Raw genomic sequence first — 16445 nt, 5'->3', positions numbered from 1 at the left:
GGCCGGCTGGTGAGGCGATGGCTGCGCCGGGCCCGGGGGCTGGGGCAGCCTCGGGCGGCGCTAGCGGCGGCGGCGCGGGCGCGGGCTCGGGGTCCTCCGGGGCCGGCGGCCGGCTGCCCAGCCGGGTGCTGGAGTTGGTGTTCTCCTACCTTGAGCTGTCCGAGCTGCGGAGCTGCGCCCTGGTGTGCAAGCACTGGTACCGCTGCCTCCACGGAGACGAGAACAGCGAGGTGTGGCGGAGCCTGTGCGCCCGCAGCCTAGCAGAAGAGGCTCTGCGCACGGACATCCTCTGCAACCTGCCCAGCTACAAGGCCAAGGTGAGGGAACCCCGGGCCACCCGCCGCTCTCGGATTTACCTTCAAAGCTTGAGTCAGGTGTTTCCACCTCATCCCGCCTTTCACGGCAGCAGCCAGTCAGTACCTCGCTCACTCCTCTCCATAGAGATCCTTTCTTTGGATTTTAAGTTCTGCTTCGTAACCCGCCTCACTTTTTAAAATATTAGGTGGTTTCCCATCACTCATTTCATCACTCGTTCTACTTTCCACAGTCTTTGCTCTTAAAGACAGACCACCAACCAGTACCCTTGATCAAATATTTTCCTGGCCTCCAAGTAGACTCACGACATTAGTTCGTTTCGGTTGCTTTAAAGTGGGTTTAGTTGTTGTGATCTTTGCGTTCACCTCTCCGTTTCCAGGCTCTAATTAATAAGCACATTTTCATAATTTTCGCCCACATTCTCCCAGGGCCACCATATTTTAACGCTTCCAAGTGAGTATAAGGCTAGGCATCCTGCTAACTAACTTGTAAGAAAGAGACTTTAGTATCACATCCTCTCGTTGGCTCCCTTTAACTCATAAAACTGCCTTGTGCTGTTACTGATACCTTTTTCGTAGTTCTACCCAGTTGATGTCTTTTCTGTCATCTAATATGTTGATTCCTGTGTTGCTGGTGGTTTTGTTGTTCTAGATTTTTGTGCCTTCATAACAAAATTAAAATGCTAAGAAACAGGTCGTGGCAGGACCAAGGATTCTCCAACCCCTACAAACAAGGGGCCTTGGGTTAAGATTCGTTTAGAGGATGGTAGCTCTTCAGGATAGCAGCCAGCATGAGCATATATGAAGCCGGGTGTGGTGATGCATACCTTTAATCCCAGCACTCCAGAGGCAAAGGCAGGTGCATCTCTATGACTTAAAGGCCAACCTGGTCTGCATAGCAAGTTCCAGGACAGCCAGAGCTAAAGAAAGTGAGAGACTGCCTCAAAACAAAACAAGAAGCATATATGAGAGATGATAAAGTATGACCAAGAACGTCATAAACATCCCTTTTTAATGCTATGTTGCTAGTGAGTATCTAAGTATTTTTTTTTTTTTTTAATCTGAAATAGATGTCTTGACTGCCCTAGACTGACTTTGTAGACAAGGTTGGCCTTAATCTCACAGAGATCCGCCTACCTCTGCCTCCCTGAGTGCTGGGACTACAGGCCTGCGCCACTACTCCTGGCTTTACTATTTCTTTTAATAGACATGTATTATTATAAATGTGTATATGCAGACATATTTTATGTTTATCTTTGTGGAGACTGGGTCTCACTATGTGGTTCAGGGTAGTCTCCAACTTGCCATCTTTCTGTCTGTTTCTTGAGAGTGCTTGGGATTATGGTATGGCTTACTGCTACTGGTTTATTTTTGTACATTAAGATGAGTTTTGGTGTGATAAGAGATGTTGAATATTGAACATGTCAACATTTGTTCGTTTGTTTTTCTGAGACAGGGTCTCACTATGCAGCCCATGCTGGCCTGGAACATAACAGAAACCCACCTGTCTCTTTCTTCCAAGGCCTAAGACTAAAGTGCCACCACTCCTGGCAAAACATTTTTTTTGTATTTGTGTGCATGTCTGTTTTGTGTATGTTTTGTGTATGTGTGTGTACAGACAGTGTCTGGAGTTAGAGACAGATGTGACCTCTCCCACACACACTGGGACTGAATTCTGGTACTCTGGAAGATCAGGGAGCACTCTTAACTGTTTGTTTTTCTTGTTAAGGAAAAGAACATCATTTGCCAGGATTGTATTTGTGTAGAGAATGAAGTCAGTGGGTACTAATTGTCTAGTAATTAATAGTAGAGTGCAGAAGACTTCAATATTGTCCTACTTTTCTTGATATTCAGAGTTTTTAACTTTAAAATTAAAATTTGCCCTCAGTGGGTCTTTTTAAGTACAAGGCTACATAGTAAGACCCTTTCCCAAAAAGAGAAAATTTAAATTTTTCCTTAAGATTTGTTATTTTTGCCTAGTTTAAGGCTTCTGAGACTGGTATGGTAGTGCACATCTATAAACCCTGCATTGGGAGGCTGAGGCAGGAGGATCAACATGAATTTGATGGCAGCTCTGTGAGTTCCAGGCTAGCTTGAACTACAAAGTGAAACCTTGTTTCGAAAAACAAAATAAATTAATCCCTTTTTGGAATTTACTTGTGATAGTTACATTTATGTGAGTCAAGGTTTAAATAAAGGAGCTAGGACAAGGATTTAGTAGGTAAGTTGCTTGCTGGGTCAGCATGAGCGCCTGAGTTCAGTTTCCCAGCACCCATGTAAAAGCCAGCCTGGCATGCATCTGCCACCCCAGCTCTGGGGGCTAAAGGCAGGCAGATCTTGGGGTGTCATTCGCCAGCTAAACTAGCCAAAATTGCAGGCTTCAGGGTTAGTGAGAGACTGTCTTAAAAACTACAATGGTGAGCAAAGTAGGAAGCCATCTAGTGTTCACATCTGGCTTAGGCACTGAGTAAGTACACACATCTCTCCACCACACACATAACACAAAAGAGTCGCAGAGCGCATCAGCAGAAGTGACCTGTCCCCCTTTGTCTGCTGTCCCGCAGGTACCCAGCTCTCCTTAGAAGCAGCCTAAATTGATACTAGCTTTTTATCTTTCTGGAAAGATTTGGTGTTCATAAGTTTCTAATACTTTAACTTCCTGCTATGTGTACTGCAGCTACAAGGTGGGCTTGTACTTCTCCTGTGTTGTTTTAGGTGACTACTTTGAATAGGGAAGGTTAATTTCGGAACACTCAGAGAGTCTAGGAGTCCTTAGACTAGTTGAGGGAAATGTATAGAAATAACTGGCATGGCACACATTGCTCCTTAGTGGAGTGTAGGAATACTAGAAGTTCATGGAAGGGAGAAGCTTAGGAGTTGAGTGGAGAATTAGAAAAGGTTGATGTTACTAAGCTGAACTTTAAGATGAGGTGATTTGAAAATTTTATTAAAAACTTAGCAGAACAAATGAGGACAGCAAAAATGCAAACTCTTCCAGTACTTTGCCTCATGGGAATTACAGTGTAGTTGAGGGCATGCACATGCGTGCATATGTGCCTGCTTGTCTTGTTTCTTTCTTTCTTTCTTTTAACAAGGGATTGAACACCTGCTAGCTACAGCCCCAGCCTGGAGGGATCGTTATTAATCTGTAATTTCAGTTGTAAAACTGCATCTGGTAAGTGTTATGAATGAGAGTTGCATGCTGTTCTGAGTGTAAGTAATGGAGGATTTAAATAGGTATCGAGGTCAGGGAGGCTTTCTTGTGAGACATGATGCATAAGTTCAGTGAGACCTGAAAGATAAGGATAAAGAGGCCAAGAGGAGCAAGAAGAGCCTCTTAGGAGGGGCTCTGGCTAGTATGAGAGACAAGAGGAATGTCGGTAGTTGCCCTGAGAGAACGTGGGTGATGCTGGTTTGAGCAAGATGAAAAGGAGGGAGGACAAACTATAGTGAAGCCATTTCTAATTGTAAACAAGAAAAATGGAGGCAGGGATTGGTGATTTGATTAGTTTGTTAGTTTTGACCTCAGGCCTGGTGGTGGTGGTGGTGGTACATGCCTTAATCCCAGCACTCAGGAGGCAGAGGCAGGTGGATCTCTGAGTTCAAGCCCAGCCTGGTCTACAGAATGAGTTCCAGGACAGCCTGGGATACAGGGAAACCTTGTCTGAGGGGGGAAAATGACTTTAGAATGGAAAACAGGTAGAAGGGGACTTTGGATGTGGGAGAATAGTTAGAAAGTAGGTAGTGAAGGAGGAGAGAGATGGACGACTTAGGAAATAGAGTCTACAGAATTTGATGACTGTTCCTCCTGTTGCCTTTAGCTATGGCACTAGGATTTTAGGTCATCATAAATTAAATTTGATTTTTTTCACTCAGAGAATATTAAGATATTGGTTATCTGTGTATTCTCTGAAATTTGCGGGATCAAACAATTTTTAAAAAGAATTTGCAGATTTTGACAGTAATTTTGAAATAGAGATGAGGAAGGAGGAGCTAAGGATGACTCCTAGGTATTTGGCTTCCTTAATATCAGAATCACTTGAGCTAGAGTTTAGAGGAGTGACAGCAAGTTCACTTATAGGAGAGCAGAATTCATAGTGTTTTTGAGATATTCAGCAGATTTCAGATAGGCAGCTCCTGGTCGCCAAGGACTAGAGGAGCTCTAGGCTAAAGATAGTCATTTCTAGTTGGATTGAATGAAGGGAAATATGATCATAAAGGTGACCTGGAACTAGATATATCATGGAAAGCCTTTTGTGTATAAGTTGGGCTCTGTTCTGCAACTGGAAAAACCATACAAGTTTAAACAGAAGAACAGTGAAGAAAAGCTGTGTTTAAAAATGACTAGGCCATGAGATGCAGAGGGCCCATAGAAGAGAGAAGGACATGATTGAGAGCTGTCACAGAGAGCAATTCCACATAGGTGACAGCTGACAGGGTGAGTCAAATAGAACACCCAAGAAGCCTGGGCAACAGAAGGTCTAGGGTGAGGATAGGAAGTGTTCAGGTGGCTCATTTTGTTCTCCTTCCTTTCCCTACCTTTCGTCTCTCCTTCCATGCTGTAGCTCAAACTAGGACCTAATACATGCTCAGCACTCTTGTCAGTGAGCTACACCCCCAGTTCCAAAAATGTTCTTTTTTTATAACTCATGTTTTACCTTTCTCCAAGGAGCATTGCTTATCCCAGATACTTTGCATCTAAATTTCAGGGTTATATCCTAAGCTGGGTCTTTTTGACTTTTAGAAACAGAGTTTGTTGAGGGGGCCAGTTATTCTGGAGAATGAGGGTGGGCTGGTGAGCTGAGGGAAAGTTGTGCACTCAAAAGCCCTAAGCTAGGTCATAATGCTATTGAAATAGAAAATCTAGGTTGGCTGCGCGCAGTGGTACATGCCTGTAATCCTAGAACTCTGGGAGACAGAGTCAGGCAGATCTCTGTGAGTTTGAGGCCAGCCTGGTCTACAATTACAATGCGAGTTCAAGACAGCCAAGGCTACACAGAGAAACCCTGCCTGGAAACAAACAAACAAACAAACAAACAAATAAATAAATAAATTTAGGTTGTTCAGAAACTATGACTTCAATTTTTTGATTTTTTTGTTTTTTCAGTAAAACTCATTTTATTACTAATAAGGCTGTGATGCATAGACATGTAAGAATATTTGTTTTTAAGATAGGATTTGTTTCTCTGTGTAGGCCTGGTTGTCTTAGAACTTATCAACCAGGGTGGCCTCAAAACTCAAAAGATCCAACTTGCAGTGCCTCCTGAGTGTTGGAATTAAACACATACTTGGCCTTAAAATTTATTACTTTGGTATTTTTCCTTTTTTTTTTTTTATTTCTCAGTATTTGTCATTCCCACTCTGCTTCCCCTCCCTTAACAGCATGATTGTGTGCAGTCAGACTGGTTGCAAAGAGGGATAGGGAGTCAGGGTGATGGAGACCTCAGGTGACTGCTGAGTGCGTGGAGAAACAAACTTCTTGGAAGGCAGGCTTCATTGAGCAGCTCCATTAATTGACAGGAACAAAGACCAGGGCCAAGGTGCTGGGAGGCCTTATTTGCATGAAGAGGAATTCCAGCTGCTTGCTGGACATGGCCTTATAAGGAGAGAGAAAATTTAACCTGTAACTTGGCCTCCAGGCTACAGGACCATCTCAGGGGTGTCAGAGGTGGGGACCAAAAGGTTGTGTGTGCAGGGCCAGGTCAAGGAGGGAATGGTCCTACTACTGGCAGTCTCAAGATGAGATTTTTGGGGTTTGAAAATGTTCCACATTTGTTCTTAAAACAAAGACCGGTAATATAATCATGATACTACTGTCATCTAACAACAACAACAACAAAACTGACAGTGATTTCTTTTGGTTTTTTAAGACAGGGTTTCTCTGTGTAACCTTGGTTGTCCTGGACTCCCTTTATAGACTAGACTGGCCTTGAACTCACACAGGTCCTCCTGTACTGACACCCAGAGTGCTGGATTTACAAGTGTGTACCACCCCTGCCTGGCTGACAGTAATTTCTTAATACGAAGATTGCAGTATTGTCTCAAATGTGAAATAATTATAGTTTAATTTATAATTTAATCAGCATCTGTATATGTTTTTATGACAAGGAGTTGTTAAGTCTTTTATGGCTCTCTTGATTGATTCAATTCCCTATTCCTGCCCCTGCAACTTATTTGTTACCATCCTAAGTTTCTCACTTCATTGCCATGGTATTGCTTTCTCTCCTTCCCATTTCCTGTAGACTCCACAGTATAGAGTCTTTAGATTACGGTAGATTTTGGTGGTTTCAAAATTTTTGTTTGTTTGTTTGCAAAATACTTTTTTACTAGGATCACGAGCTTCGAGGTATAGTTGAAAACAAGATCCTTATAGTTATGTGTTGTATGGTGCAGACAATACTGAATGGGAATTCAGGAGAGAAGGATGGTGGGAATTGGTGGTCCTGACTAAGAATATGTTCATAGAGATGGTGGTAGAGGGCATAGGAAGAGGACAGCAGATAGGCACTAGGAGCTAGGCAGGGCAGGCGGGAAAGGAAGTCCAGCAGCCTGCTCTGGAAGATGTTGGAGCGAGGCAGAACCTGCAGTTGCTGTGGTGCTGTGTGTGGGACTATCAAAAGTTATTAGCTGGCTGAGAGTCAGGGAAAATACTGTATAGAAAGCTTGGAAAGAACTTAAGGTTAAGGACTGAGTGTGTAGACTTCTAGGGGGCAAAGGGAGTCACTAAAAATAAATGTGGTAGAATCAATTGAGGAAGAGATTGTCAATATCACTTGTAACAAAGGGAAAAATTAGAGAAAAAGCAACTGAAATTTGTAAGAATTGGGGAATAGGTTATGAGGAAACATTAATTTGACATTATCATGAGGACTTAATTCTCTTCATGCTGTGCTTTTGCTTGGATATTTTTCCTCCCTTGTTTACTGATTTTTTTTTTAGGTGCCTAAATATGGAAGGGCTACAGAGATAGCTCAGCTTAAGAGCACATGCTGCATCCCTGTCAGATGGCAGATGAGTGCCTTGAACGGAGGTTTCATGGAATCTGATTCCCTCATCTCACAGGCACTGATCTCATGCACACACGTGCATGCACACAGGTACACACACACCATGCCACACAAACACATAACTTCAGAATATATAAACGAAACAGGTAGGAAAAACATTTCAGGACTACTTCATTTGTCCATTTTTCTTATGGAAACAATAATCTGAAAAAATGGTTACTCTGTGCAGTGCAGGGCAGCAATGAAACAGTAAAGTGCTGGCTATTGGGAAAGTTAACTCTTGACCTGGGGATTCGGTACAAGGCTCTTTCTGGGTCCCTGCACTAACTAGCTATTGCCCTTTAGGTCCATAACCTCAGCCCCCCAGACTTATTTGTTTTCACTTTATGTGTATGGGTGTTCTGTCTGTATGTATGTTCATGCACCACATGCATTCAGTGTCCCCAGGGACCAGAAGAAGGTGTTAGGTCCTTTGGAACTAGAGTTGCAATGTGGGTGGTAGGAATTTCACTTGGTTCCAAGGCCTTCTGCAAGAGCAACTAGTGCTCTTAACTGCTGAGCCATCTCTCCAGCCCTGAAGAAGAGGTTTAAAAAGTAGAATAGAAACAGAAAAGTTGTGTGTGTGTGTGCGTTTTCCTGAGACAGGGATTTTGTCTGTCTGCCCCATAACTTACTCTGTAGACCAGACTGGCCTCAAACTCAGGAGCAGTCTGCCTCCTGAGTGCTGGGATTAAGGGTGTGTACCACACCTGGCTCCCAAGTTTTACATCTTTTTATTTAGTAATTTTTTATTTTGGCTTTTTGTAGGCAGACATCTGGCTTTCTTCTGGTTGAATTTGTGTGCTGTCTAGGTGATATGACTTGGAACAGTGAGAGTGGTGATGTAATTCACACACATCTCCTCCTTGCATGTGCTGGGCTAGCATAGCACTCTGTCAGTGATCCCAGCCCTGGTGTGTAGCCCAGGCTGGCCTCAGACTGGATTTGCAGCTGTGGATAACCTTGAACTTCAGATCCTTCTGCCTCTTCCCTAGCAGTGATTATAGCATGTGCTACACTAGATTATAATTCTTTTTGATCATAGCCTTGACAGTGTGGAAACTGCATCGCTTAAGTGTAAGTAAAAGTAAAGAAAGCGGTTTGCTGAATTTCCATATGCCATCTACCAGGCTTCACCAGTGACTCATGACAGATCTAGTTTCATGTTTACTCACTCTGCCTCTGGCTGTTTCAAAGCAATTACCATATATCATTACTTATGCATAAACATTTCAGGAATTTCTTGTACATGTTTTTGTACTTTAGAGAAAAAATAGTGTGAATGTGTATGTTTTGAAGTTTTAAGTGTACTTGTAGAAATTATACTACAGTTTGGGATTTGGTCAGTAAGACATTTGGATTGTTCCTTCTTTCTTTGGATAGAGTCTCTCTGTTTTCCATGTTCATCTTAAACTGGCTCAAGTCATTAGAGTAGTTAGACCTGCCTAGCTCTAGCTAGGAATTATTTTTAACAGGGTACAATATCTAATGTTAGTTTTCCAAAAAGAAACTTGAGTCATTATTTGGAAATAGTGTCTTATTTAAAAGTTAATAATCTTATTGTTTGTAAAAACAAAGCCTTAGGTTTTTGGCTTGGGGAAAGGGAGAGAGATGGGGTTTTGCTAAGTAGCTCAGGCCGGCCTTGAAGTTTTAATCCTGCTTCAGCATCCCAGAGGGCTGAGATTACAGGTGTGAGTCACCACATTTAGCTTGCTGCATTTTAATATTTAAGAAAAATCAAGTTTATTCTTCCTTTGTTCTGTTTCTCGTGTTTTTAGGTACGTGCTTTTCAACATGCCTTCAGCACTAATGACTGCTCCAGGAATGTCTACATCAAGAAGAATGGCTTTACATTACATCGAAACCCCATCGCTCAGAGCACCGATGGTGCAAGGACCAAGATTGGTTTCAGTGAGGGTCGCCACGCCTGGGAAGTATGGTGGGAGGGCCCTTTGGGCACTGTGGCAGTGATAGGGATTGCTACGAAACGGGCTCCCATGCAGTGCCAAGGTTATGTGGCCTTGCTGGGGAGCGACGACCAGAGCTGGGGCTGGAATCTCGTGGACAATAACCTGCTACATAATGGGGAAGTCAATGGCAGTTTCCCACAGTGCAACAACGCACCAAAATACCAGGTGAGACGTGCTCTTTCCTCAGGCTGGGCCATTTCAAATCGCATGACCTGCTCACACAGCCACGAGAGAGTTTTGTCCTTTTTCTTGGCAATTTTTAAATAAATGGTAGAATGTTGTATGTCAGTATTTCTTAATACATATGTGAGAAATCCATCTTTGCTCTGGATCAGAGGTTGCCAAGCTTTTTCTGTTGAAGCCATATTTAAGGCTTTGCTGTTGATGTATATCAGAAACACTTTCAAGTTAGTATAGCACCACATCAGCTATAGATAATGTGAATGAAGAGGCATGGTGAACTTCAGAAGACTACATTTATGCTACAAGACCAGTTTGGCCCAGGGGCTGCAGTGTGCTGGTTCGTGTTCAAGACTGTCATCTTTTCTGTCAGGAGAAATCCACGGTTGTTTTGTTTTGTTTTTCTTGTCACCTCATCAAAACAAATGCATGTATATACATACACAAGCATATTCACTCTGTTTCTTACTAATAATATGTGGATTCAAAGTCCTTGGAGGTATTGGTGTTTTCTGTAGAGACAAACAAGTTCAGGTAAACTGCTATATTATTTTATTTTTCATATCTTAAATGTTTTCAAATTTTATTTTATTGGTGTGGGTGTTTTGTCTGCATGTATTTCTGTGTACCATGTGCATTCCTGGTGCCCCTGGAGGCCAGAAGAGGAAGTCAGATCCCCTAGCATTGTAGTTACAGACATAACTAGTTGCTCTTCCAGGGGACCCAGGTTCAATTCCCAGCACCCATAGCAGCCCACAACGAACTGTCTAGAACTCCAGTTCCCAAGGATCTGATGCCCTCTTCTGGCCTTCACAGGCAAAACACCCATACACATAAAAAATAATGATAATAAAATATTAGCTGTGGCACACCAATGTAAAAGGTAAAATATATATCTGTTTTCTGAAGTGCAAAAGCTGCAAGGTTTTCTTTCATAAACTCATTTTCTTGTTGTCTGTTTGGATTCTGTATATGTCCTACAGAAAGGAATGTTCAGTTTTATCACTGAACATGAACTCATCACTTTAGGTACAGTGAAAATTCTGACGACCGTGTTTTCAGAGTTTTTTTTTTTTTTTTTGTTTTGTTTTTGTTTTTGAGACAGGGTTTCTCTGTGTATAGCTTTGGCTGTCCTGGAACTCACTCTGTAGACCAGGCTGGCTTGGTAAAGCACACCGTTAGTCCCCATAGGCAGGCAGATTTTTGAGAGTTCAAAGCCAGCCTCGTCTACAGAACAAGTTCCAAAACAGCCAGAGCTATACACAGAGAGACCCTGTCTCAAGATGTGTATGTGCGCTTGCTTGCTTGCGTGTGTGTGTGTGTGTGTGTGTGTGTGTGTGTGTGTGTGTGTGTACACTAGTTTTATTCTCTACCTATGGCCTCTTTTGAGTTTCCATATGTGCTTAAAAACAACATTTATTCTTTTCTTAGATGGAATAGTCTGGAAATCATAGGTCAAAACGGTTAATGCAATTTAAGTCATCTGTAATTGCTAGTGATTTGTATTTGTTCTTTTACTGAGAAAAGCCTTGAAGTCTCCAACTATGCTCTTTATCTAGTTTGTCTGTTTTTCTTTTGGGTCTGTCAGGTTTTGTTTCATTGACCTAAAGTCTCTAATTGTTTATTATTATAAGTGACCCTTGACTCTTCCAGTAGTCCTGTGTTTGAGTCTGTATTGTCTGACTTATGTAGCTATTCCAAGTTTTCATGGAACACTATGACAAAACAATTCTTCCAGCCCTTTGTTTTTTAAATCTATCTTGTTATTAAAATGGGACCCTTAAATAGTATGTGGCTGAGTCTTTCTTATTTAACAGCATTTCACAGTCTGTCTTTTGAGAGTTTAGTCCATTTGCACATATTATAGTTGTTGGATCATTTAATAGTATTTTTGTGATCCTTTTATTCCTCATCTACAAGTCTTGTTTCTCTTTATTTTTTTGTTTGTTTTTGAGACATGGTCTCACTGTGTATCCTTAGCTGGCCTGAAACTCCCAGATACGCACCAACCTCTGATTCTTAAGTGCTGTAATTAAAGGTGTACATCACCATGCTTGGCACTCTGCCTTTGATTGCATAATTTCTATTGCTGTGGCTTCAGGGCTACTGCCAATTTATTCCACCATCTCAACTTGCTGTTGAACCAGGCTAATGAGTTCTGGCTATTGTAGGCTTTAGATCTAGATTTTATTTGATTGCTTTTTCTGTCTATTTCTCTATTGAGATTTCTTATTTATTTAAATCTTTGAACATATTTTGACTACCTGTAATATACCAGTGTGTATGTGTGTGTGTGTGTGTGTGTGTGTGTATATGCATATAATAACTGTATATACTCTGATTCTTTGTCAAATTAGAAAGCCTAGGTCCAGGTTGAGTCAGTTTCTTTTGATTTCCCACCACTTCGAGAGTCATACTTTTCCTATTTTATCCTAGTGATTTTTTTTTTTCACTGAAAATTGGATGTGTGTGTAAGGTGTAGAATGTCTTTTTTTATTTTTTATTTTTCCTAGAAACTGCTTTATTTTTTGGAACTTACAGGTTTTCTAGGAAAGGTGAATGTTGCCTTGTTAGTACTCGAGGCTATCAACTTCATGGCTCTGTGGTATGCAGGAGCAGCTTTCGCTGTGGTCTTCTAGGCCTTTCTGCTCTCTCAGTCCATGCTTTTCATGCCATGCCATCTCTGTGGTCTCACATGCAGTTGGATGGGGTTTGTTTTCAGATTTGGATGTTCCCTCTTTTTTTGCTTATTTTTATGCTGTCTAGTTGTTCTGCCACCCACTTTATTTTTTGTTTTGTTTGTTTTGAATTTTCGAGACAGTGTAGGCCAGTGTGTCCCTAACTGTGTTAGAACTCACTCTGTAGACCAAGCTGGCCTCAAACTTGAACTCCACCTGCCTCTGCCTCTCAAGTACGTTTATCCACTGCTGCCAACACTAGTGAGACTTTGCTTTTGGTTCCTTTACTGTGAGCACACATGCTGCATGTTCCAAGATGAAGCGGACTTGTGAATTTCAGTAGGGTTAGTTGTGTCATCATCTTTTTTAGTGTTCTTCTTCTGAAAAAATTACTTATTTATTTGTATGTACAGTGCTGTTTTGCCTGCATGTCTGTCTGTGTGAGGGTGTTGGATCCCTTGGAACAGGAGTTACAGACAGTTGTAAGCTATCATGTGGGTGCTGGCAGTTGAACCTAGGTCCTTTGAAAGTATAACCAGTGCTCCTAACCTCTGAGCCATCTCTTCAGCCTTAGTTGTGTCTTTTTTTTTTTTTAAAGATTTATTTATTTATACATATGAGCAATCGATTTGCATGTATGCCCGAATTACAGAGGAGAGCATCAGATTCTATTATAGATGGTTGTGAGCCACCATGTGGTTGCTGGGAATTGAACTCAGGACCTCTGGAAGAGCGGACATTACTCCTAACCACTGAGCCATATCTCCAGCCCTAGTTGTGTCTTCTTAGTTTAGTCTGCTGCAAAATAGGGCTAATTCTGAGACTGATGAAAGGACTCTAGGATAATAAGCAGTGTTGCTTGACAGACCAGGAGCTTTGTTTGTATTTGGTAGGTAAGCACAGTAAACAAAATTTAGAGGACCATAATAAGATTAGATGTGTTAGTGGTCAAATTGGGCAAAGAGTGGATAAAAGCAGATGTTGGCATTCATTTGTGACAGGAAATAAATGAAGGCAGTTAGTGACAGCAGCAGGAGTTACCATAAGCAGGACGTATTAAATCTCAATTATAAATCTTAGGACTTTCTAATGTTCCCCCCTTTTGGAGACAGGAGCTCATGAGCCTAGCTGGCCTTAGTCGCACTGTGTAGCTAATGGTGACCTTGAAGTTCTGTCTTCCAACTTCTACCTCCCAAGTGCTGGGATTACTAGTATGCACTGCCATTTCCATTTTATGTGGTGCTGAGGATTGAACCCAGAGCTTGATAGCAAGCAGCCTATAGAAGAGCTCTCTGACTAGTCCTACTCTCTATTCCTCAGCATACCATGTACATTTCTTTATAGTGGCAAACTATAAAAATGATAGTCTTACTCATTCAAGATGGGGGAAATACTAGATGTATTGAGTTGCAGTTTAAACAGTCAGTGCTGCTTTCCCTTTTTAAAGCCAGGCATGGTGGCATAGGCTCATGCCTTTAATCCCAGCACTTGGGAGGCAGAGGCAGGAGAATCTCTGAGTTCAAGGCCAGCCTGGACTACAGAGTTAAGTTCCAGGGCAGCCAGACTATACAGATAAACCCAGTCTCAAAATACAAACAAAAACTCAAAATCAGCATTTATGTTGAGAATAATGTGTTCCTTCTTCAAGCTCTTTACCCCAATCTAGAAATTCCCTTTCTCACTTTCAGAGATAACTTAGAAGATACATTTGCTGTAATTTTCCTCTGTCTAATTTGTATCCTCTTTCTTTTAGCCATGCCTTTGGTGAATACCCTGCTAACCTTGTGTTGTCTGTTTACAGATAGGAGAGAGGATCCGCGTCATCCTGGACATGGAGGATAAGACTTTAGCTTTTGAGCGTGGGTATGAGTTCCTGGGGGTGGCCTTTCGAGGACTTCCAAAGGCCTGCTTATACCCAGCAGTCTCTGCGGTATATGGCAACACAGAAGTGACTTTGGTTTATCTTGGAAAACCTTTGGATGGATGACAGTGGCTTTCTGGGAAGAAGGACAGTGGAGAAGAAATCTACTTGTGGAAAGTAGAACCATGAAATGATAGTATCATGTGTGCATGCCCAGGAAACACCCTGAAAACACATGAAGTTGAGAACTGGAGAAGCAACTCTACAGCAGATATGATCGTAGTGTTTCCTCTTTCCACTGGGCCAGAAAATCCTCAGGGTTGCAGTTGGTTGAGTGGGCAGTTGACATATGCATGTTGCCATGGTCTCTCTACGTTAGCAGTGTGTTACTTCCAGCTTAAAGATGAGCGTGTAGAGATGCTATAGGAGGGAATCACAAGATTTTATATAGTGTTTTTGGAGAAGGCTGGGTTCCATCTTACAACTGCCTGCTCTTTCTCCAGTCCCTTTATTTCCAGCCAGCTTGACTTAGAAAGTATGAAACTGGCTGGGTTTTATTTAATATTTTTAATATATTGAGAAGCATGGTCTGCCTGGACTGCACTTCTCTAGCAATGAGAAATAAAATTGTGCAGCTATTTTAAAAGTTGTATATATAATGTGTGTAAAAACTGTAAAAAAAAAAAAAAAGGACAAAGGGATTGCTTTGTTCTAGTTCAATTTCTTAAAAATCACTACATGGTACAAAATTAGAGTGACATTTGGGGACAGTAGGGTAACACAAGAAGAGGAGACATGTTGTGCTGGTTCATTTGATAATGTTTTGGGCTTATAGTCCATGGCTATAACAGAATTATGATAAAGGTTCCTTAATTGGCTAAAGACTAGGGAAACAGATCTACTTATAATTACGCATATGCCAACAAGGTTGATTCAGATGTAATAGGAATGTTTGTCTCTTGGCATCTGGCTATAGTTTTGGCCTTCTGAGAAAACTGGTCTCCACACAGTACAGTCTCAGCTGCTCTTACAGTACTCAGTATGAGCTCTGGTGTGAGCTCTGATACTATAAACCCTGGGAGAACACATGGTCAGCGGTTCTTTTATTTCTGAACTTTATAATACTGTAGATGTTATGAAGAATTTTTGATTTCATATTGTTTACATTATACAACAATTGAAGCCTCAAAGTCTCCATTGAGGCTGTCAACAAAATGTTTACTCACCCATCTGAAATAGTGCCAGCTTGAACCAGGTTGAGAATATTCTTAATCACCTAGGCATTGCCCCCATGGGACTTAATGCTGAAAACTTCAGGTTGGCAACAATTTGAAAGTTTCATTGGAAAGAATTGAACATTACTTCCTATTTTGACCCATAAACCGTCTCACTAATACTCTGGAATTAATAATTCTACATATGAACTGAGGTTGTTGGTTTTTTTCCTTTGTTTTCCTTTTGTTAGAACAGAAACATCTTTCTGTATAAAAGTATAATTAATATGGTCCAGATACATAAGAATTGATGAAGGCAAGTAAAATCTTTGTACTTTTTACATGATTGCTCTATGTATATTTTGTTCTAAATCTAATAAAATTAGGGACAGTGAGCAGCTTGCTGGGATTCTTGGGTCCTTGAGAATTAAACTTGTCAGTACTGCTATGAAGCAGGAGGCTTCAGCCTTGGGTCAGTCTGCAGCTGCCTCCTGAAAGGTCATAGGTATTTATTGTGTATTTGTTATATTGCTTGAAAAGAGAAATGTGTTAAAGATTCTTTTTGGTAGTCTGTATCAAAAAGAAAACTTGTACAAAGTAGAATTATATGTTAAACATATTTGGGAAGATAGCTGGCCCAGGAATTGTTTTATTTTTCTTGTTTTTGTGGGGGTTTTGTTTTGTTTTGTTTTTCTGGTCTAGTATAACTCAATTTGGTGGCATTTAAAATTTGTTTAAAGTCCTGGTTAAGGATGAAGACTGACTGGTTAAAAGGTATTGACAGTCCTTATATACTTGCTGTATCTTTAGGTTGTGACGGTTCCTCAAGCTTCTATGAATTTGGTTTATAACTTCTGTTTTTGTCTTGTCAGTAAATGTTCATTTGCAACAGATTTTTGAAGGTGCTGACTGGAAAACGAAATCACATGGTTATTCATTCCTTATTGAACCTAGAATTTGGTAATTACCTAATTGTTTAACACCAAGCCTTTCTTTCTGTGTTTTGTTTTGTTTTTCTTTTTGTTTTTTAAAAGACTGGTTCTCAGTGTGTATCTCGAGCTATCTTTGAACTTACAGTGATCTGCCTGCAACAGAATCCCCAGTACTGGGATTAGAGGTATATGCCACCATTCCCAGAACAACAAGCCATTTGTAGCTGAAAAATTTGAATGTTCCTAGTTA

At 41.2% G+C, this 16445-nt stretch overlaps 1 protein-coding gene and 1 non-coding gene across 2 annotated transcripts; both read left to right on the top strand.

Moving 5' to 3' along the window:
* Window position 1: 1 nt before the first annotated feature.
* On the top strand, window positions 2–15655 carry Fbxo45 (F-box protein 45). The gene is made up of 3 exons (XM_055625035.1): window positions 2–317; window positions 9139–9495; window positions 13990–15655. The coding sequence occupies exons 1-3, from the start codon at window positions 18–20 to the stop codon at window positions 14173–14175; spliced, it is 843 nt and encodes a 280-aa protein (XP_055481010.1). The 5' UTR covers window positions 2–17; the 3' UTR covers window positions 14176–15655.
* On the top strand, window positions 4108–4248 carry LOC129689888 (small nucleolar RNA SNORA79). The gene has a single exon (XR_008722204.1). It is a non-coding gene; the product is annotated as a small nucleolar RNA SNORA79 (small nucleolar RNA).
* Window positions 15656–16445: the final 790 nt, after the last annotated feature.

The sequence above is a fragment of the Psammomys obesus genome, unplaced genomic scaffold (genome assembly GCF_907164565.1).
Source record: "Psammomys obesus unplaced genomic scaffold, mPsaObe1.curated_primary_1811, whole genome shotgun sequence".
Classification (NCBI taxonomy): domain Eukaryota; kingdom Metazoa; phylum Chordata; class Mammalia; order Rodentia; family Muridae; genus Psammomys; species Psammomys obesus.
This window is presented reverse-complemented; position numbering and strand designations above follow the sequence as displayed.

Coding starts and splice junctions, on each gene's coding strand:
- Fbxo45 (XM_055625035.1), top strand. CDS start 18: ATGGCTGCGCCGGGCCCGGGGGCTGGGGCAGCCTCGGGCGGCGCTAGC. Junction 318..9,138: donor TGCCCAGCTACAAGGCCAAG/GTGAGGGAACCC, acceptor TCGTGTTTTTAG/GTACGTGCTTTTCAACATGC. Junction 9,496..13,989: donor ACAACGCACCAAAATACCAG/GTGAGACGTGCT, acceptor GTCTGTTTACAG/ATAGGAGAGAGGATCCGCGT.